Source organism: Bubalus kerabau, chromosome 10, assembly GCF_029407905.1.
Source record: "Bubalus kerabau isolate K-KA32 ecotype Philippines breed swamp buffalo chromosome 10, PCC_UOA_SB_1v2, whole genome shotgun sequence".
Taxonomy (NCBI): domain Eukaryota; kingdom Metazoa; phylum Chordata; class Mammalia; order Artiodactyla; family Bovidae; genus Bubalus; species Bubalus kerabau.
Window position 1 is genome coordinate 108,138,935 of NC_073633.1, and position 22,631 is coordinate 108,161,565.

General features: G+C 39.3%; 1 protein-coding gene across 5 annotated transcripts in view; it reads right to left on the bottom strand.

Annotated features, from left to right (window-relative positions):
- SPG11 (SPG11 vesicle trafficking associated, spatacsin) overlaps positions 1-22,631 on the bottom strand; it is a 76,148-nt gene that overhangs the window by 49,098 nt on the left and 4,419 nt on the right. For all 5 annotated transcript variants that reach the window (XR_008699818.1, XM_055538940.1, XM_055538941.1 and 2 more), the window contains exons 4-15: positions 21,234-21,435; positions 17,480-17,617; positions 16,839-17,287; positions 15,312-15,457; positions 8,635-8,767; positions 6,760-6,915; positions 6,178-6,353; positions 4,136-4,312; positions 3,197-3,268; positions 2,779-2,906; positions 2,290-2,465; positions 1,355-1,568 (exon numbers count right to left, since the gene is read on the bottom strand). Coding sequence is in view for 4 of the 5 variants with exons in the window: in XM_055538940.1 (XP_055394915.1) it covers positions 1,355-1,568; positions 2,290-2,465; positions 2,779-2,906; positions 3,197-3,268; positions 4,136-4,312; positions 6,178-6,353; positions 6,760-6,915; positions 8,635-8,767; positions 15,312-15,457; positions 16,839-17,287; positions 17,480-17,617; positions 21,234-21,435 (2,167 nt within the window). In the remaining variant the exon portion in view is untranslated. The remainder of the gene's footprint in view (positions 1-1,354; positions 1,569-2,289; positions 2,466-2,778; positions 2,907-3,196; positions 3,269-4,135; positions 4,313-6,177; positions 6,354-6,759; positions 6,916-8,634; positions 8,768-15,311; positions 15,458-16,838; positions 17,288-17,479; positions 17,618-21,233; positions 21,436-22,631) is intronic.

A 22,631-nucleotide genomic window follows, 5' to 3' on the forward strand; every position in this document is an offset into this window, starting at 1 on the left:
TGCCAGGCTCCTCTGTCCATGGAATTCTCCAGGCAAGAATACTGGAATGGGGAGTCATTCCCTTCTCCAGGGGATCTTCCTGACCCAGGGATCGAACCTGGATCTCTTGCATTCAGGCAGATTCTTTACCACCTGAGACACCAGAGAAGTCCATACGTACCGTTAAAAGAGTACAAAAAGAAAGTATTATGTGGAGTTTAGAGAAACACCACATAGCCACCACCTAGATTATAGGACGCTGTACCTGGAAGTCCTTGGAGTGCTCCTCCCCTTTCACACGAGCTTTTCTGCCGCAGAGGTAACCACTATCCAGATGATCATGATAACTGTTTCCCTACTTTCATTCACCAACATGGTTTTACTACCCATGTGTGTAGCCTGAAATATTAATAATATTTGGTTCTGGCTATTTCAAACATGACATATATGAATGGAACATCCTGGACACGCCGTTGTTGCCTCGTTTCTCCCGCTTCGCACTGTGTGATTTATCACGTTGATACTGCAGCTGTAGCATGTCTTCATTGTTCCAGTTTCACTTGCATAGTTCTCACTGTTCCACTGTATGATTATCCCACATTTTATTTTTCTATTCTACCTTTGACAGTCATTGTCCCTAGATTTTTTGTAAAATAAATTTCCCTTTCTGTGACTATAAATAAGAAGGAGCATCTTCTCAAATGTTTATTGGTCATGTATGCTTCCTCTTTTGTGAACTATCTGTGTGCTGGTATCTTTCCCCTCCAGATCCAAGCTCTACTCTTCTGCTGTGTGTCCCCAGAGGCTCGCTCACCTGTGCGGGATGGTCTACAAGAGTCCTGTGCCCTCAGGCTTCTGCTTTGCTTTGTCTTGACCTACGAAGATCCCCGTTAGGAGACAAGAATCAAGAAAAAGGGAGGACGGGGATGCCTTGGTGCACTCTGTGCCGTGTGGCAGCAGGCTGGCTAACGCTGTCCACTGAGGGACACAGGTCCCACCAGGCAGCTCCCCTGGTCTCAGGGAGTGTCGTCTCCCTTTGCCCCACACCAAGCCTCTTAGAAAGCACCCCCTAATCCCACGGTCATGAAGACAGCCTTCCCTATCTTCTAAAAGCATTATGATTTTACATTTAAGTTTTAAAAACTACCTGGAGGGCTCCCTAGTGGTCTAGTGGTTACGAATCTGCATGCCAGTGCAGGCGATGTGAGTTCGATCCCTGGGTCAGGAAGATCCCCTGGAGAAGGAAATGGCAACCCACTCCAGTATTCTTGCCTGGGAAATCCCACGGACAGAGGAGCCTGGTGGGCTACAGTCCATGGGGTCGCAAAGAGTTGGCTACGACTTAGCAACTAAACATCAACAACAGTTACAATACCTGGCCAGCTTATCTAAAATTTCATTTCTCATGTAGTTGTTGCAACAAGTATTCTGATCAACAACATCAACAGTCAGAGGTGGCCATTTATTCTGCTCAAGTGAAGCATAACTACTCTGGGTCTGAAATTCTCCAATCCACAGGATAATGCTGGGCCAATCATGGCGTGCTGTGAGGTATCTCCAGAGGCCTTCAGGAGAATACGAGTTATATCCTAAATAAGAACAAAATTCATTTTAAAATAGCAATGAATGATGATTACTGACATAAAACTCAACACTAATTGAGTAAACATGATGATCTGGGCAAATATTTAACATAAAAGAAGAATCACTCAGGCCCTCTGCTCCTTTTCCTAGTTCCCTCTTGTGTGCTGTTCGTTTGCTAATGGATAGGTCAGCAGGAGGAAGAGCTAAATGTTGCCTCCCGTTACTACAGTGGTTAAATGAAGCTTGGGAATTACCTGTGTGTTTCATTTATCTTGTCAGCCTTCTTTTTCCCTTTTCTTTTCCTTAGTATAAACAAAAACTTCAGCTGTAATAATAAACGTGAATTTGACACCCTATGAACTACCATTGTTTACCATTGTTAAGTTATTCCCCAGAGCCCCGGTATGATACAGATTCTCAGTTTACACAAAGAGAAACCAAAAACTATTTTGAAAAACAAAGAACGTCATGGAACCTAGGAAGAGAACTCTTAGCCTTGAATTTTCATATTCACTGAACCAGATGATTTTTCTCTTTCACAATCACATTATAAATCCCTTACAAAAACCTCAAGACAAGAAAAAGCTCTCAATATAAAGACTTGCATTCTAAAGCAACTGAATATTTTTCCCCAAAAGGAATTCGAAAATGAAGACACACCAAAATATTCAAATACCAATGCCTAATTTAATCTTCATTCATTCTTTTAGGCTCTTTCACACTTGCCTTCTGGATTTATCCAGGGGAGAAGGATGGATTCTTGTGTTGGCTGATTCCACCACTGAGCCCAATTTAACACAATCCTATGATCTTGCTTGTTAAGTTTATCTTTATGATCATATTTTAGGAACGAGTCCAAAACAGACTTGTGCTTGGAAAAATCTTGTTCCTTTATCCAATACCTAAAAGTGTGATAGGAAATTTTTAAATTTTGGAGGGAAAGGCATCATTCCTTTTTATCTGCTCAAGAAGTTCTACTCTTTCGGGGAACACAGAATTCAATACTCTTAATTTTGTATTTATTATCTTAAAATATTCTGATATGTACATATTGATATGACAGGGGATTCCTCAGGCCCTTCTGGATGATACAAGTTTAATTTTCATAGGGAATATGAGTTCAATTCCACATAAGAAGTCCAAGATAACAATTAAAAACTAAGCCTTATCTATAGTATTCTTCCTATGTTATAAAAACGGGGCTAATGAGACTACCTGGGTAAAGACTGGATCTGTATATTTTCTTGTAAATGTCCTGAATAGAACTTCTCAACTTGATGCACAAAGTCTACAGTCCTTTTCTCTTTTTCAGAAAAATAATTTTTTTCTTTAAAAATTTCAACCTTGAACAAAAAGCAATTAAAGAAAAAAACACAAAGAATCAAGAACATTTGCAAAACAAATTCCATGAGATTAAATGCCACTTAAGAATTATATTTTGAATTTCTGAGGCAATGTATGTATTCACACAAATTTTCCGTTAACACAAACGCAAAATGTTCATTTAAATAAAGACAAGGAGTTGTCATACTTTTATTTTACTAGGTATTAGCTGAATGTTAAAGTAATTTGTTTTGAAGTTTCACCAACATTTACTAGAAAACATAAACTACTTGGTCTCACCTTTACCTACCAGAAAGTCCCGTACGCTTTTATCAGCTGTATAGAAGCATATCTTGAGCAACTGGTCTTTTACATTAAAGCCCTGAAGAAGTAAACAGAAAATCAAGAAAACTTACATTTTGTAATGGACCTATTTGAACCTAAATATATGTTCAATACAGAAGTACTCTATTACAGAAATGTGCCCTGTTAGAATTCCACCACTTTCCTGCTCTTGTAAATGTTCATTTTCTACATTTATCGTAATATTTGCAGACTATCTCTAAATCCTTAAGGTGATTTGATTTGCCAGAATGCCAAAGGCAGCAAACAGAACAATTTAAGGTAAGGCCAGGCTACCACAGGACCAAAACTACAGGTCTCTGCTATTATGATTCACTTGAAGACAACCATCAATGCACATAACAAATCTGACACAGTTTCACCCCTCTGAACTCCAGAAAATTACCATGGGCAAGACCTCAACCATGCAGATGAGGACCATATCTGCATGGTCCAGGAACCCCATCTCCAGGACATTCCTTTCTCAAGTGAAGTAAAGCCATGGAGCACTGAGCAAAGGTATACGCCACTTGAAAGCTCCAATGGTGACATAAGAGAGAACATAAAGAATGTCCCCCAACAAACAATGAGGTCCTCTGCACACTCTGAAATGTGTGAAACCTTTTATGAGAAACACCGTTTCCCCTTCTAACCAAAGTACCAAATCTAATAGAGAACAAATGGTGGAAATTCTAACCAAGAATCTCTTCCAGAAAGGTCTTGGCACTAAAGGTTTCTCAGTACGGTTGTCATGATTTCCCAGGAAAAGCCACACACACTTCTCAGTCCTGTGACATGACTACGAATACAAAGCAGTTTTCCTAACAGCCAGACACTGTACTAAACACAGAAGAGAACTTCTTTCATTAGCAACTTTATGATCAGACAAACAAATTTTGCCACTTACCATATTCTTCAAAAGCTCAGAGGCTTCCTCTATGTTGTTCTTTTTCAAACTGTCAAAGACCAAATCTAGGCCTATTCTAATCAACTCCTCAAGTCTTTGAGCAGAATGACTGTTAATCCTGAAGAAAGTTTGTGCCTCTGGTATTTTGTTGTTTAAAATGGCATTGGCAATAACTTCCTAGGAAAAGGAAGAAAAACATCTGCCTTTTGAGTTCCTTTTTATTACCTTAATATGTTTATCAACAAGGGACTTATGTATTTACTGACTACCTCAATAAGAGAATTTTACTGAAAATCTACTACTAGATTTGGGGCTTGGAAGGGGATATGAATTGACCAAAATACAGACTCTGCTCTCCAGGAGCTTTTAGACTAGTGGAAGAAATGCAAATAAAGCACAGATTACAGTACTGCATGATAAGGGGGATGATACAGGTATTTCCAGGGTTCTAGAGAGGAGAGTTCAGAAGAGGAATATCTAAATAAGAGAAATGAATAAAAAAGAAAAGGGTTCCTAGTAGAGCTGACCCATGAAGTAAAAGTTTTAAAGACAAGTAAGTGTGATATATGTTTAATGAGAAAAGAACATGACTTCCAAAAACAGAGAATATTTAATATGCAGAGGCATAAGGGCAAGAAACAGTATCAAGCCTTCAGAGAACTCCAAAGTACTTAATGTAACTAGAGAAAAGGCTGAAGAGAGTAGCAAATGCAACTTGAAAGAAAAGTAGAATCTCCATCATAACGGCATGGTGTGTGTGACATGGGTTTTATCCTGAAACTTATGCAGAGCCACTGAAGGATCTTAAAAGCTAGGATGATAAAATCATACAGATGTATTTGGAAGATACATGTATTTTAGAAAGGACACGCACACATTGGCACGCACACATTGGCATGCATGTTTTTGGAGACAGAGTCCACAGCTTTCATAGAAGTGGACTGTAACCTCCCCCCAAATTAAAAATCAATGATTATGAGTAAAAAGAGCAGAAGGCCATAGATGAAACCTTGGAACACATTAAAAATAGGAAAAACAGGAAATGAAACCAGTGAAGGAGACTGGAACAGAGAACCCTAAGAGAGTGGAAGGAAAATCAAGTAATTTTTGGTTAGAGAATGATTGAGAGACAGCAAGCAAAGTCACACCAGGCGCTTCCCCGCCCTTGTACCCTGAGAGGGGCAGCCCTGTGAGCCTGGCAGCATCTCAACCACAGCGCTTTCAAGCCCTATCAGTGTGGACCATCGGGGTTAGGCTACTCTGGCCTTGGTCTTTTCAATGCCAACTTCCTCCAAGAGATTAGAAGAATTCTTCCAGTCCATAGTCAAAAAGAGGGCATCACAGTTTGGTTGTATTAACTTCTACTATAAAAAGAAAGCCAAGTTCATGAGTATAGAAAACCTAACTGGCAAAATATCTTAACTAGAATCTGAGATAGGAATTGAACTGAATATACTTCCAACTATATAACGTCATAACTTTCCTAAGATCGAATCACCAGCAGCAATGTGATTCATTCAAAAGTCAGGCAGAATGGACAAGTCCAAAGTACCATGTCCTAGATATTGAAGGAGTGCTAGTTCACGATGGGTTTGGGGTTGGGTGTTTCTCACTGGATCCAAATGGGCAGATCTGGCATAAAGAAGGTGCCTATCTGTATTCTGAATTAAATAAATGAAACTTGTAAACATATATTTGAAGTTGTACTCAGAGATTCAAAAATCTATAAAACCTAAAAGCCTTTCCAAAGACTCTGAATCACAAATATACAGATTCTAGAGATTTCCCTGGTGGTTCAGTGGTCAAGACTCTGAGCTTTTACTGTGGGGGGTGGGAAGGGGGCAGGATTGATCCTGGGGTGGGGAACTAAGATCCTGCATGCTGCAAGTGTGGCCAAAAAAAAAAGAAGGAAAATTAATACTATCACATGTTACAATATGGACGAACCACAAGTATACAGATTTTAAATTCTATTTCTTCTATCATTTTCTCAGATTCTCTGAATCTGAAAAATAGAAGAAGTGATTATTACTCATATTTACCTCAACGCTGAGTTTCTCCCATATATTGCTCTCCTTTACTTTGGGGGCATTTTCATTTACATCATATTCATCTGTAGCATCTGTTAGCTTCCAGGGAAACTTTATCATGAAGGTTCGAAGTTCATCAATGTAGCTGGTCAAAATGTCCACTCCTTTCTGTAGATGTTCATCTAGCTCTATGGAAAACACCAATGTGTCAATTTCATACATAAAGAGTATGTGTGTGTGTGTGTGTGTGTGTGAGAGCAGAGACAGAGAAATAATTCACCACGAGCTATATAACCATAACGAAGTTTACAAAATGGCAAAATTCAAACAGTGTTTTCAGATCAAACAAAAAATCTGATCTTTTTTCCTATTTACAAGTATCCCCATGTTTTAATATAACCCCCCCCCTTCAAAATGATTAGTTCTTCCTGCCAAATTTCCCAGGATTAGAACCCATTTCACTCATTTAATTACACACTGAACTTAGCAAATGGCACTCCGCTGGCTTACGCCCTTTCGTGCAATAGGATCACTTACATCTCTGTCCTGACATAAGGGTAGGATAATTGTCCCTTTATTTCCTGCCTTTCTTACCTTCAATGTGAATAAAAAGCTCCTTTATTTGTTTGTTAAGAAAAGATAGTGTAAGGTTAAGTAACTGTTCTGAAAAGTGTTTGCTTTGGGTCTCAGAATCATTTTCTCTAATTGCTGAGCAAAGTAAATCCAATGCTGGTGTCAGCTCTTCCACATCTGAGGAAAAACCAAAGAAAGGACTATGAAGAACACCAGGACACTCCCAATAAAATTAACCTATCCAAAAATACTATGCTCCAATACCTTAAAACATAAGACAAAGACCAATGTCTTACTCTCAAAAAGCTCACAAAACTTTCATGAAGTCTTATTACCTGCAAACTTCAGGGACTCTACTTATCACTAGTCGTTATTTACTGGTATTACTAGTAACTAGGATTTTGCTGACCACCTACTCTATTTTAAATACTGTACTTGGTGTTTTATAAATGCTATCTCACTTATTCCATTTAATGACCAGAGAGGTAGGTATTACATCCCTTTTTCCACAGATGAAGACACTGAGGTTTCAAGAGGATAAGTAACTTGTCCAAGCTAATCCGAGCATGAGTGGCACAGAACAAATTTGAATGTAAATCTGCTGATTCCAAAACCATTCTCTTAAACATACGGGTGAAGGCAAGGATGGAGGCCCCTGAATCTTCTGTTTGCCAGCTGCAAATAAAATGCTGCCTGCTCATTCCAGCATCGGCCCCATCTCTAGAACTGCGTCTGTGTGAGAATGATGGGAAACATGGGTTTTACCCAAAGAGCAGGAAAAGCTAATCCTATGCTTATTTCCAGATCTATCCCCACCTTTTAGGGCAGAGCAGTGCAGGTGTGAGTGGAGGAAAGAGTAATCACTGGCCACCGAACAGCAGAAGGGAGTAATGACCATACAGTTGCTACTGGAGTTCCCCTCAAAACCATAAACCAGGCCTTTCTCTATAAATTTAAGCAGACTTTAAAAAAAAAAAAAAAAAAAAAGTGCAGCATAAAAAAAAGTTAGCAGTTCAAGAGGGAGGAGGGCAAACTCTGCACTCAAAACAAGAGAATGTCAATTCACACTGCAAGTGAGAACCAACATTACCCTGACTGAAAGGGTAGGCTGCTCTTTTCTCCATTAAAAAAGAGTATAAACTGGTAGAAATTAATTCCAATAATTGTACATATGTGAAATTATACAAACACATAGCATTTATAGCACATTGCCAACAATAGCAAAAATTAGAATCAACCTAAATGTGTAACAGGAGTTTGGCTGGGGAAACTATGGCACAGCCCATATAATGAAATTCTGTGCCACCATAAATAGGTGCACCTATTGTTATCAAGAAAGATGTCTGTAATACATTATCAAGTGAAAAAAAAAGCAAATTAGAAAACTTTATGTACACGGGAAAATACATTTTTTTACCCTATCCCTCCAAAGAGAGGATTTGCAACGACTATCTGGCTGAAGAATAAAAGCAGGGCTCCTGTTTATTAACAATGAAAGCCAAAGTCTTAAAAAGAAGAGTTGGTAACGCAGCAAAGAAAGTCAGGATGAAAACCAAGCCAGCTGCACTGTCACCATACACCTCAGACAGCTGCAAGAGCGGGGGTTTCACAAATGAATTGTATTTCCTTTTGAATAAAATGCTCTTAAATTTCAAGGATCATCTCTTCCTTGCATACTAAAAATACAAAGCACAGTACAGCATATGAATAATTAATATTCAAAGTATGAGAGCATTTACAGATTCTTACAATTCTCTCAAGAGTCCAGAAAGGAGACAAAACATTATGACTGAGTCCTGGCTAGTAAATAAGTCATTAGAAAACATAACAATAATTTGAAAGTGATTAAAAAGGAAAAATGATAAATACAAATGTAGAAGCCTTCATTCCACTTACGTTTTAAATATAAATGGGATGCAAAGTGATCAAACTGATCAGGTACAGAAGATTTTGAGGATGGAGTCAAAAGATTTTCTTTGCTCTTTAAAAAGAAATCTACTGTGTCCAGCTGACGATTTTCTATTCCTGCCTGAAATGGGAGGAGATCGGGAAAAAATTACAATAGAAAAAAAAAATAGGGATACAAATTGTTTTTTAAAACTTTACAATTTAATGTGCTAACAGAGATACAAGGCTATCTTGTAGGAGTAGCTGAGTTCTAGTGCAGATTCTGACGACGACTGTGTAATCTAGGGCAAGTCTCTGTAACTTTCTGGAGCAACAGTCTCTGCTTCAGCAGAAACAGGAGGTTAGAAAAGAAAACACTTCTAGCTCTGTGCGTGCTGAATGCTAAGCCGCTTCAGTCACGTCCAACTCTTTGCAACCCAATGGGCTATAGCCTACCAGGAGAATCCATGGGATTCTCCAGAAAAGAATATTGGAGTAAATCGCCCGCCCCTCCTCCGGGGTATCTTCCCACCCATTTTGTAATTCTAAAACCATTCAAAGCTAGGTACCTGGGGATCACCCTCACAGTTAAGTTACAATCTACTTGAGTTAAAATATTATAGCAGATTAATACAAAGTTAAACTGAAAAAGCAGGCTAAATACAGACTTCTGTTTCTAACTAGGAATCTGAGGAAACTGTTCTATAAAGAACACTTAAAAATCATAGATTTAAAATTATATATACAGTTGACCCTTGAACAACTGGGGGGTTAGGGACGCTGACCCTCCTACACAGTGGAAAACCCATGTATAACTCTACAGCCCTCCCCCTGAATAAGAGGTTTCACACCCATGTATTCAACCTGCCTTGGATTGCGTAGTATTGTGGTACTCACTACTGAAAAAAATCCCGGTACAGGTGGACCCGTGCAGCTCAAATCCATGCTGTTCAAGGGTCAATGATGGTGCATGTGTGTGTGTGTGTGTTTATATCTTTAAATGCTCAGTTGAACTGAAAAGAAAGTGAGAAAAATCCTCAGAATTAAAAATAAATTTCTGATGGCCTGAAGCAGGGGTTGAAAAATAGGACAAACCAACCAAATTCAATTCCTGCCTGTCTTTGTTTTATAGGAACACAGCCACATCCATCCACTTACACACTGTCAATGGCTACAATGGCACATCTGAGTAGTTATAACAGAAACCTGCCTGGGATCTCTGGCCCTGGACAGAAGTTTGCCACGCTGAGGCTAAAGCACTGCACTGAAGAAATCACCTGGAGAGCCTGTTCAAACGTGGGCCGCTGAATCCAGTCCCCAGAGATTCTGATTTCCTAAGTCTGGGGTGGAGCCTGAAAATCTGCATCTCTAATAAATCTCCAGAAGATGTGATGCTGCTGGTCTGGGGGCAACACTGAGAATCCAAGGGGTGAGTTCTGGGTACGAGGCCAGGCAGGCTGGGTGGGAAGTACTGGTGAAAGTTATGTGCGGAGGAAAAGAAAAGAAGAAAGGGACTTCCCTGAGGGAGACAAGAAACAGACCCTGACTTCACACTACACAGTGAAAGGAAAAACTAAACTGTGTATGCTTAAGTAAGAATACGGTTGCAAACAGTTATGAAGTTTGCAACTTTCAAATAGTTCAGCAAAAGTAAGTAACATACAGTCAGAACAACTGTGGCAAACTGCTTTGTCAGTCGCTCAGTGTCCCGGCTCTGTGTGACCCCACGGACTGTAGCCTGGCAGGCCCCTCTGTCCACGGGAGTCTCCAGGCAAAGATACTAGAGGGGACTGCCATTTCCTTCTCCAGTGGCAAAAGGTTAACAGTTGGTAAATAGAAAAGAGGTAAATGGATTTTCATTTTATAACTTTTATAATTTTTCTATAAATTTGAAAAGTTTCAAAATAACATATTTAAAAATAATGACCAAATAGTAATTCTAGAAATAATAAATAAATAAACATTGAAACTAGATACTCAGCGGATATATTGAATACCAGATTAGGGTTAGGGTTAGGGTTCCCTAACCCTAACCCTGAAAAGAGAAATAGTGAGCTGAATTACCCAAAGACTCAAAGAGATTAAGATAAACTGAGCCAAGCGTGAAAATTCTAACTCCTTCTGATGAAAGAGCACTGTGACAATTGGAAAACGCACGTCCAACTCTCACAAGGAACATTTATGAAACTGGGTGTTTACTCGGCTATACCTGAGTCTCAACAAAGTAACTCATTTGTATGCTGTGGGAGACTAAGGCCAAAACAATGCTGTAATACCACCTAATCCTAATTAAACTTACTGCATGGACACACAATGTCTAAGGGCAGAGGCTCTGCAGTCACACTGCTTGGGTTCAAACCCTGGCACTACCAGTTACTATCCAAGTACATCTGAATTAGGATTCCTAACCTCTATGTTCCCTCAACTGTAAAATGGAAATAATAATAGTTTTTATCTATAGGTAAGAAAAGGAGCTAGCACCTGATTATTAACATTAATATTTAGAAAAAATAACTATAGGAAATAACCCAAGAGTAAACATGATTACTTTGGGATAACAGATTCATAAGAGACTAATTTTCTTTTCTCCCCATTCTTAAATTCTCTATAATAAATATTTTGTAGTACATAAAGGTAAGTCTTTCAATAAATGGTACTGGTAACTGAAAATCTACATCCAAAAGAATGAGGTTGGGTCCTTTCCACTTACCATATATAAAAATTAATCAAAATGCATCAAAGAATCAGATGAAAAAACTAAAACAATAAAACTCATAACTTTATAAAAGTAAATTTTCATGACCTCACAGAATAGGTACTGGTTACTTAAGATATGACACCAAAAGCACAAGTAACTGAAAAACAAAACTCCCTAAAACAGGAAAACTAACTTCATCAAAATTACAAACTTATGTTTCAAAGGACACCATCAAAAACGCTGCAAGTAAAACCCATAGAATAGGATAAAATATCTGTAGATCAGACATCTCATAAGGGTCTAGTATCTAGAATATGTAAAGAACCCTTAGAACACAACAGTAAAGACAAATCACTCAATTACAAAATGAACAAAGGATTTAAGTAGACTTTTCTCCAAAGAGACATATAATACAAACGGCCAAAAAGCACATGAAAACTGATCAACACACTAGTCATTAGGAAAACGCAAGTATAAACTACAATGAGATACCACGTCATGTTGCCTGCACAGTCACTAGGATGGTTATGATGCAACAAAACTGGACAAAACAAGCGGATCTAGAGCTATTGGAACTCCTTTACCTCGCTCTGGGAATGTTCAATAGTGCAGCCACTGGGGAAAACAGTTTGGTGGTTCTTCAAAAAGTTAAATAACTTGCTAACTCTACTACCAGGTGTATATCCAGGAGAAACGAAAAAGTACGGTGATAACAAACACTAGTACACCACTTTTCATAGTAGGAGAATTCTTAATAGCAAAAAAGGAAAAACCACCTGAATGTCTACTGCTGATGAATGGATTAAAAATATGTGCTATATCCACATAATGCAAAGCTACTCAGAGTCCTGACATACGCTACATGGATGGACTCTGAAGACAAGCTAAGTGAAAGAAGCCATCCCCAAAGGCCACACAGACAAAGCAGATCAGTGTGTGGAAATGAGGGTGTGTGAAGAGTCGGGAGTGACTGCTACTGGGGTGAAGAAAGTGAGACAGTGAAAACACTAGACAGAGCGGATGGTTGTACAAGTCTGAACATACTAAAAACCCCTCGTAAGTGAATGATACTCCTATCCATAGACAGGTGAATGTTATGGTATGTGAATTATATCTCAATAAAGCTGCCACTAAAAGATGAGTCTGGTATGTAACTTTAATAACTTCTAGTTTTCAACCTTTCCATGTGGTATAGTAGAAAGTGCCCCGAGTTTGATTCTGGCTCCTGCCTTATTAGTACAGCTATGGACCATGCAATCGTTTTGAGTTTTTCATCAGTAAAATGAAATGAATACAAACTTACCAGCTGGTCACCTGTGGTTATTTTAGCACAATTTAGAGGATGCACAGAGAGTGTTTGTGAACTACACTGTTGCTGCTTAGTCCCTAAAGTCCTGTCTGACTCTTGCAACTCCATGGACTGTAGCCCACCAGGCTCCTCTATCCATAGGCTTTCCCAGACAAGAATACTGGAGTGGGTGAACTAAACAGTGCTGCGTAAATCCAGGTATGTCACTACAACAGCAGGATAAGAGTGGTGGGGAAGACAAAGCAGCAATGAGTGCTCACTCCTGCTTGAGCTTCCCATGGCTTGATTCCACTGCATTTATTCTCATTAGCTTATTGTTGCCTCCATCTTTTGTAACTTTTTCGTTCTTTAGGTCAGTTCAATTCAGTTGCTCAGTCGTGTCCCACTCTTCGTGACCCCATGGACTGCAGCACACCAGGTCTTCCTGTCCATCACCAACTCCTGGAGTTTACTCAAATTCATGTCCATTGAGTTGGTGATGCCATCCAACCATCCCATCCTCTGTTGTCCCCTTCTCCTCATGCCTTCAATCTTTCCCAGCATCAGGGTCTTTTCAAATGAGTCAGTTCTTCGCATCAGGTGGCCAAAGTATTGGAGTTTCAGCTTCAGCTTCAGTCCTTCCAATGAATATTCAGGACTGATCTCCTTTAGGATGGACTGGTTGAATATCCTTGCAGTCCAAGGGACTCTCAAGAATCTTCTCCAACACCACAGTTCAAAAGAATCAATTCTTCAGCGCTCAGCTGTCTTTACAGTCCAACTCTCACATCCATACATGACTACTGGAAAAACCATAGCCTTGACTAGACAGACCATTGTTGGCAAAGTAATATTTCTGCTTTTTCATATACCATCTAGGTTGGTCATTCCTTTCCCTCCAAGGAGCAAGCGTCTTTTAATTTCATGGCTGCAGTCACCGTCTGCACTGATTTTGGAGCCCAAAAAAATAAAGTCTGACACTGTTCCCTATGAAGTGATGGGACCTGATGACATGATCTTTGTTTTCTTAATGTTGAGTTTTAAGCCACCTTTTTCACTTTCCTCTTTCACTTTCATCAAGAGGCTCTTTAGTTCTTCTTCACTTTCTGCCATAAGGGTGGTGTCATCTGCATATCTGAGGTTATTGATATTTCTCCCGGCAATCTAGATTCCAGCTTGTGCTTCTTCCAGCCCAGCGTTTCTCATGATGTACTCTGTTTATAAATTAAATAAGCAGGATGACAATGTACAGCCTTGACGTACTCCGTTCTCTATCTGGAACCAGTCTATTGTTCCATGTCCAGTTCTAACTGTTGCTTCCTGACCTGCATACAAGTTTCTCAAGAGGCAGGTCAGGTGGTCTGGTATTCCCATCTCTTTCAGACTTTTCCACAGTTTATTATGATCCACACAGTCAAAGGCTTTGGCATAGTCAATAAAGCAGAAATAGATGCTTTTCTGGAACTCTCTTGCTTTTTCCATGATCCAGCAGATGTTGGCAATTTGATCTCTGGTTCCTCTGCCTTTTCTAAAACCAGCTTGAACATCTGCAAGTTCACAGTTCATTACTGAAGCCTAGCTTGGAAAATTTTGAGTATTACTTTACTAGCGTGTGAGATGAGTGCGATTGTGCAGTAGTTTGAGCATTCTTTGGCATTGCCTTTCTTTGGGATTGGAATGAAAACTGACCTTTTCCAGTCCTGTGGCCACTGCTGAGTTTTCCAAATTTGCTGGCATATTGAGTGCAGCCCTTTCATAGCATCTTTTAGGATTTGAAATAGCTCAACTGGAATTCCATCACTTCCACTAGCTTTATTTGTAGAGATGCTTCCCAAGGCCCACTTGACTTCACATTCCAGGATGTCTGGCTCTAGATGAGTGATCATACCATCTTGATTATCTAGGTAGTGAATATCTTTTTGTACAGTTCTTCTGTGTATTCTTGCCATCTCTTACTATCTTCGGCTTCTGTCAGGTCCATACCATTTCTGTCCTTTATTGTGCCCATCTTTGCATGAAATGTTCCTTTGGTATCTCTAATTTTCTTGAAGAGATCTCTAGTCTTTCCCATTCTGCTGTTTTCCTTTTTCTTTGCACTGATCACTAAGGAAGGCTTTCTTATCTCTCCTTGCTATTCTTTGGAAATATCTTTCCTTTTCTCCTTTGCTTTTCACTTCTCTTCTTTTCACAGCTATTTGTAAGGCATCCTCAGACAGCCATTTTGCTTTTTTGCATTTCTTTTTCTTGGGGATGGTCTTGATCCCTGACTCCTATACAACACCATGAGCCTCTGTCCACAGTTCATCAGGCACTCTGTCTTCAGATCTATTCCCTTGAATCTATTTGTCACTTCCACTACATAATCGTAGGGGTTTGATTTAGGTCATACCTGAATGGTCTAATGGTTTTCCCTACTTTCTTCTATTTAAGTCTGAATTTGGCAATAAGGGGTTCATGATCTGAGCCACAGTCAGATTTCTTTCTTAAATAGTGTTCATTATGTTACTTCAAAGCCAAAAAGGGTAAATTGCTAAGCAGAATTAGGGTAATGAAACATCCAAAACTAGGCAAATGAATAGGTAAAGGCTATGCATCTTTTGTTGCTAGGTTGCATGTTATCTCCCAACTCTTTGGCCATATAAGAGTAAACAACAGAAAACAATCAAACATCATCATACTACAGACACTAAATTCTGTTACCTCTAGCGCATGTATGGGGATGGAACACCGCCCCCAACCATTGAGATGACAAAGAGAGTCCACAGTGCTGGCACTTCCGTGGATCATCAGCCTATTTAAAAATTCCTCTTGAGTCAAACCAAACAAAATCAGAGAGAGTCCACTTTCTACAAGACAAAAAGTCAGCTTTAATAAATTATTAGGACTTAGGTTTTAGTGTTATGACAGGAATTAATTTCTAACTACTCAATACTTCAGTATTGTAATTACTAATGTTTATTGGGTACTGGTAACTAATGACCTCAATTAATAAATTCATCATAATTTTTCAAAGAATAATTTCAATTTTCAAAACAGTAAACACGAGACAAATTCTCATAAGAACAATGCATCCTATGAAATAGCACTAAACCTACTTTGTACAATCTTGGACAATCAATACTGTCTTAATTGTATCCTGTATAATCCTGTATAATTGCATTTTGTATAATGTAAAAAACTGTATCTTGTACAATCAATACCTGGAACCTTTACCAAAATAAAGCAATTAATAGCATGCTCTGATACACAGAAATACGTGATTACCGAAATTGAGATACTGAAGAAGAAACACACAGTTCAATCAGAACACTCAGTAGCTTTACAGGAAATTATGGGATAAATGCTGAATCAACATATATCTGACACACCAAACCCAAATACCTATGGGAGCCAAGCAGGTGGGGAGAGAAGTACAAGAAAACGTAACCTAAAAAAAAAAAATATTAAAAAACAAAACCAAAACAAAACAACCTGAAAGGAACTGGCCCATCTAAGGCCACTGAAATTTGGCTTCAGTCCATAAATTGGAGGAGGGATGAAGGCCAGTGGGCCAAATCTTTTAATTTTTCAGTAACAACTAAACTGCCAGGTTGTGTGAAATCCTCTAATTTTACATGCTTATAATAAATAAAATGTCTTTTAAAAGCCTGGACTTTCCTGGTGGCTCAGATGGTAAAACATCTGCCTACAATGTGGAATATCCATGTTCGATTCTTGGGTTGGGAAGATCCTCTGGAGAAGGAAATGGCAACCCACTCCAGTACTCTTGCTTAAAAAATCGTGTGGAGAGAGGAGCCTGGTAGGCTACAGTCCATGGAGTCACAAAGAGTTGGACATGACTGCACAACTAAACTTTCAAAAACTTTTTAAAAGTTTAGGTAGTGCAGGCCAAACAAAATAAATCTGAGTTCATACACGGTCCATGAGCTACCAGCTTGCAACCTCTGCCTACACAGACTGAAGTCCTGTGAAAGACTTGCTAGGTTAAAAACCAACCTTCCTTAAACTCTTTCTGACTTAGTATCCTAAGCATTTAGCTGAGCAGAATTAATCTTAACTAAAAATCAAACACATGGACAACAGTACTAAGAGTAACACTGAATTTTCTCCATCAAAGCCTAGGCTTAGAGGTGCGAGCAGGCACCACCACCACTCAGGCAGCAGAAGTAAAACTGGCATTAGGACAGCCCTCCACGTGGATTTCAACCTGTTACAAGATGTCCTTACCTGTCAAGACGAGGCACAGCTGCTGGACTCCACCACTGTCTACAGGAATACATTTTTTGCCCAGTGAAAAACACTGCGTGCTCTGGGTCTCCAAGTCCCACAGGACAATGGTCCAGCCTGTGCTTTCCCCTGCCCAAGTAAACAGTGCAGTGAAGCCTGTCACAGACACACAGGTAAGCTCAAGGGGCTCCTCCTGTTCCCTGATGTGCATCCTTTTCCACATTCTTCCTGGATCACTGGTCCTGGCAGGGCCTTTCTGTGGAAAATTACATGGGCTACATGTCACATCCTGTGGAATGAAGGCCCAGTCTGACACACTGGTACTGCGGTTACCAGATTCAGGGGACTCCAGATGCGAAATACCCTGGAACCACGGAGCACAGCAGGAACCTCCCAGCTTGGAGCTCTTTATTGTTTCATTCAATGATGACAGCTGGGCTTTCCAAGACCTGGGAGATAGGACAGAACTCATGTGTGTGACAGTGAAAGGCAGTAAGTGAGGCACTAAACCAAGCAAAGATGCACTTAGGGAAATAAAAGTATCTGCTCTGTAAAGACTTAAGTGAAAAGGTATGGTGTCAGCCTCACACACACACAAAAATGAAAATAATAAAGTAAATCTAAAAAGGAGGTTTCGGTACCTATCAATTCGGAAGGAAAACTTGGTCAGTTTCATGTTGTAGTCAGAATTAACAGGATCATCTTCATCTATCCCCTTGGGACCGTCAATAGGGCTGTCTTGTAGAGTTTTTTCACATAACAGATGTCCTGGGTATTGCCTATGTTTTTAAAACAACAGTCATGGTAAAAAATGATGGTCAAACCCAAATCCATGTTATTGCCTCTCTTGTTAAAAATGGAAAGGAAAACAGGGTGGAGGTGTTACAGAGCAGAAAGAGTACAGACAGTAAGTTTCCCTGACCTAGACACCTCACCTCCATTGCTTTAGACACACTAATAAAGCTATGTTGTGTATATGAAGCTAATAATGTAACATTATATGTCAATTACATGAATTGAAAAATTTTTTACCCTTAAGGGAAGTTAGTTTTATGAAGAGACAAGAGCATGTATTATCTACTGCACTGTAGATGTGAAACTAAAAACTTTTACCTGAACTAATGTATTTGAATTTTTCAACAACCCTATGAGGTAAATATACGCCAGTTTTGTAGCTATAGAAACTGAGGCTCAGAGCAACAGTGCAGCTGGATTTGAACCAGGTGAATGTGACATAACCCCAGGTGTTTAATCACCCACCACCACAAAGTGAGATTTAGGCTGAGACCAGGGAAATACTTAATAGCTAGGAAAGCAAAGTATGAATGCAGGTGTAGATGCAGAGTGTATGTAACATGAGGCTGGAGAGCTCTGCAAGAGACAAATGGGGTCAGGCTTTATGGGCTACTAAGGATTGTTAGCTTTCATCTTGGGGAAGGAGGAAAAAAGCTAGACAAGGGGTTTAAGCAGAGAAGCCATATGATCAGACACAGAGGAGTGGCTGTGTGAGACTGGGATGTATGTAACTCCCTGAGCACTTAGTTAAATTATTAACCACTTCAACAATTTGAAGGTAACAGCGTGGCTTGCATTTGTCAAGGAGATGATGTTAGAGAAGGCAGGGTGACAAGTGAAGAAATATGATCTGTGGAGAAAGCAGTTCCCCCGCCAACAAAAGATATGTACTCTGTCCCCACATGTTCATACCTGCCTACACTCTGAAAAGATATGCATTTTAACATCACTCTGGCTACTCCATAGAGGGTGAATTTGAGCAGGGAAGAACAGCGAGACCAATTACGAGGCTGGTAAGCTAGTTCAGATAAGTGATGGCAGCAGCATGGATCAAAGTGATGACAAAGAAGTTAAGAAAAGTGGAAAAGATTCAGGAAGCCCTCAGGACCTAGAATGACTAGGACCTGGTGATTAGATGGACACGGATCTAATACTCAAGAGGCTGGAGATCTAGGAAAGACAGGAAACAGAAAATGATCCCTGAGGAGGAGGAAGGAATGGGATTCAGAGCACACGCAGAGGGATGGGCCTGCATGGGAGCAGGAAACCCCTTCCCTGTAACAGGGCAGAATATGGAGAAGACGAGTGCAGGGAAGTGAGGAATTTCATGTGAGAAACGGAAGGAGCTCCCGTGAGACAGGGTCTACTTCCTTTATAAAGTAGGAGGTCAAGTCATCCAGGAACAGTTGAGGATAAAGAGATGAATAAAGGTTTGAGAAAAACGGATGTTTAAAACATTGCTGCCAAAAAAAAAGGACTCATGAAAAAAATCACTGTAAAGTTTCCAGGAAACATGAGAGACCACGTAAGGCATGAGTGTGAACTTTTAGTGGTATCAATTTTTATTTGTGGTGTTCTCACAAGTGCTCAGTTGTGTGGATGCAGGGAATAAGACAGAATTAAAAAATGTGTTAGACCAAGTGCTATCACACAGCAGGATCAAGAGTTTAGGGCGCATTCAAAAAAGTGAACACAATGACAGGTCACAGAATCTACACTATAAAGAGGGACGTGAAGACACAGGGAGATGCAGTCCTCACTCGTGATGTCAGTGTATGGAAATTCCAGTGAAGCCAGACGAGAGAAGTGGGGGTACCTGAGTAAGCAAGATGTAGTTCGGGAAGTTGTGGTCAGAGTGGGATGTGTGGGAAAGTGATTTAGGGGAGGAATAGTTTCATATACTGACAAAGCCCAGGGTATGACTACGAGAATGGACAGCTAAGGTGAACTGGAAGAAAAAGTTACTGACAGCAAATTGAACGAACAAATCATGTGGAGCTTACATGAGCTTACAAACTCTATAGGAAACACAAAAAATTAGGGAAGTAATGAAAGACTATACAATTAAGTGCTAAACTGTAGTTCAAAGCAAAAAGTGCCAAAGAAGTTCAAAGAGAAGAAAAAGTATAAAATGAGCAGAAATTTACAAGTGGAAGGGATTTTAGTAAGGAATGACTTCATAAAAGAGGTGGATCTCAGAGCGGGAACAGGACTTGATAAAATGAAAAGGGGTGGCTGATATTCCTTATGGTGGGAAAGAACTAGAGCTGGAGGCAGGAATGGAAAAAATACTTTTAGATTTCATAGTGTACTTACAAAATATAGGGTCAAGTTCCTCGAGAAGTTATATTAATTAAAGAGCACTCACGTAGATAATTAACAAATAGAGATAGACTGTTCATTTAGATGGACAGGACAGATCCCCAAACTGACTATAGGGAAGGGAGCAGACGTTCTTCACTGGCTGATGTTACAGTGGCTGAGTTCAAAGGAATTTGTCCCAAGGAATGTTCCTGGTGCCCCCTTCAGGGTTCTCTTGGGGTGCTGCCAAAACATCCCGAGGAGCAGAACCCTGCACTCAAGGATCAGGGGAGGCAAGTGGGTTTTCCTTCCTCTTCACCTGTTAAACTGTTTACCAAGGAATCTGATTAGGAGGTAACTCTACATATACAAGATTTATTTCAGTCAGTGAAAATGGCCTACTGATACACAAGTATACAACCTGAAAATGTGATAATCATCCCGGCTTAAAAATTCTAAAAAATATGTTAAAAAGCCATTAAAAACAAGTAAAAAAACCACAGTAGTAAGAAGTTCTGCCTGATATGTGAGGATGAAATTAACTCATCGAAGTACATTCCCAATTACTCAAGGATATGTTTATTTCATTCACATTAAACTAGGACCAAAAATCCTAATGGCTTGAAATGTCCCTTAATTCTGAAAGTCATAAATGTTGATTAGCCTACTTGCAAGTTGCAATAAACAGGTGCTGTGTACATGGGTATGCACAATCAGATACAAACATGTTCCTTTCCAACATAAGATCAGAAGCAACTAGAATTTCTAAGTCAAAAAGCTACACACAGAAGTACTCAATTTTCACTAATATATTCAGAAAGTTGCCGGTGTGGGCCCTCCACAGGAAACACCTGAGAACATCCTAAGATGGAAAAAGGTGGATCCCATAGGCAGCCAGGACCATAAGCCACATAAGATAAAATTCTAACAGGGTAAATCCCATTTTTCTTCTACTCTGGCATTGGAAAGAAGTGAGGAGATTACATATAATAGCTAAGAGTTTTTAAAATTGTGCTCGGTTACTTTTTACATATGATGACATAAGCTATCTATAATATAAATATAAATCAAAATAAAAACTTGGATATGCATCCAGAAATAAAAAATAGCCGGTGGTCATCTGCACATATTTTTATATAGTAACAAGCTCACTATGTAGTACCTAGAATGTTATCAACTAGATAGAGGAAGAAAACTGGTTAAAAGAAAGGGGGAAAAAAAGGCCAACAAGTACATTTTTTAACCTCTTTTTGGCTCTAATTATTTACCTCAAATTAGAGAAGGAAGTAATCTACATACCTGAAGTACAAAGTCAAGTTAAGAGCAACTGCAGTATTGGAGAAGCCCACAACCACTACAACATCCAGGTCCTGAGACACTTTCAGTGAAGTAAATGAAGAACTCTTGGCTGGCTCCTGTTGCTGCTCATTACACATATCTTCTTGAGCAAGTGCTAAATCCACATGAGCTACTTGTTTACCATCCACAATGTCAAAAATGTCTTTGAGTTAAGAGTTAGAGAAAATGTCAGTCTTAAGTATGCCCAAACACTTAAAACACAGAACAGGACAGAGTTACAGACTTCATCGTTCCAACCTTGTAGGCATAATAACAGAAGGAGAATGCACATTAAAGAACCCATCATGTTAACCAGGTGACTATGACTTTAGTGACCCAATAAACAACCTGGCAGAGTTTATTCAACGGTGCTCGCTCAGTCTCCACTCTGCGCCAGCCCCTGAGACATCACGAACATTTTCCACTCGAGTTCTGCAACTGTGCTGTTCAAAAGAAGCAGCGCGAGGCACATTTGTCCTTGTAAATTTTCTAGCAGCCTTATTAAAAAAGTAAAAAGAAACCAGTGAACCTAATTTTAATACATTATTTAACCCAGTATATCCAAAATATTATCTCTACATGTAATTAATATAAACATTGATACATTTTACATATTTTTTCGAAATTGTTCAAACTGAGTTATTTTATACTTATAGCACATTTCAACTGGGACAATTTTCATTGCAATTATTTGGTCTGTATTTAGACTGCAAAAATTTATATTTAAGAACTTGGAACAGCCAAGTCGTTCCAAACATACTCTAAAGTTCTCCAATAACTGAATCAAGTATCAGACGTTAAAGTAATTAAATACAACTAAGAATTCAGTTTCTCAGTCACACTAGCCTGTTTCAAGTGTCCAACAGCCACACATGCCTACTGCCTACTATGTCGAACAGTGCATTTCTGTAACCTGGCAACAAAAACAAAGTTAATCCAATATTCTGTAACATTTTTTTATAATACAATAACCTGTATTTTTACAAAAGAAATTTTAATACAGACTATGATATATATAAAATACTACTATTTGGTCACTACCATGGTGGCTCAGTGGTAAAGAATCAGCCTACAATGCAGGAGACACGTGTTTGATCTCTGGGTTGGGAAGATCCTCTAGAGGAGGAAATGGCAACCCATTCCAGTATTCTTGCCTGGAGAACCCCATGGACAGAGGAACCTAGCAGGCTACGGCCCATGCGGTCACAAAGAGTCAGACATGACTGAGCATGCATGCACACAAACGATATATGTAAAATAGAAAAAAAATGAAATAAAAGTTCCAAAAACACTACTATAAGGTCGTTCTTCAAATAATCTTCAAATAATTTTTAATATAATTCTGCTGGTGACCTATGA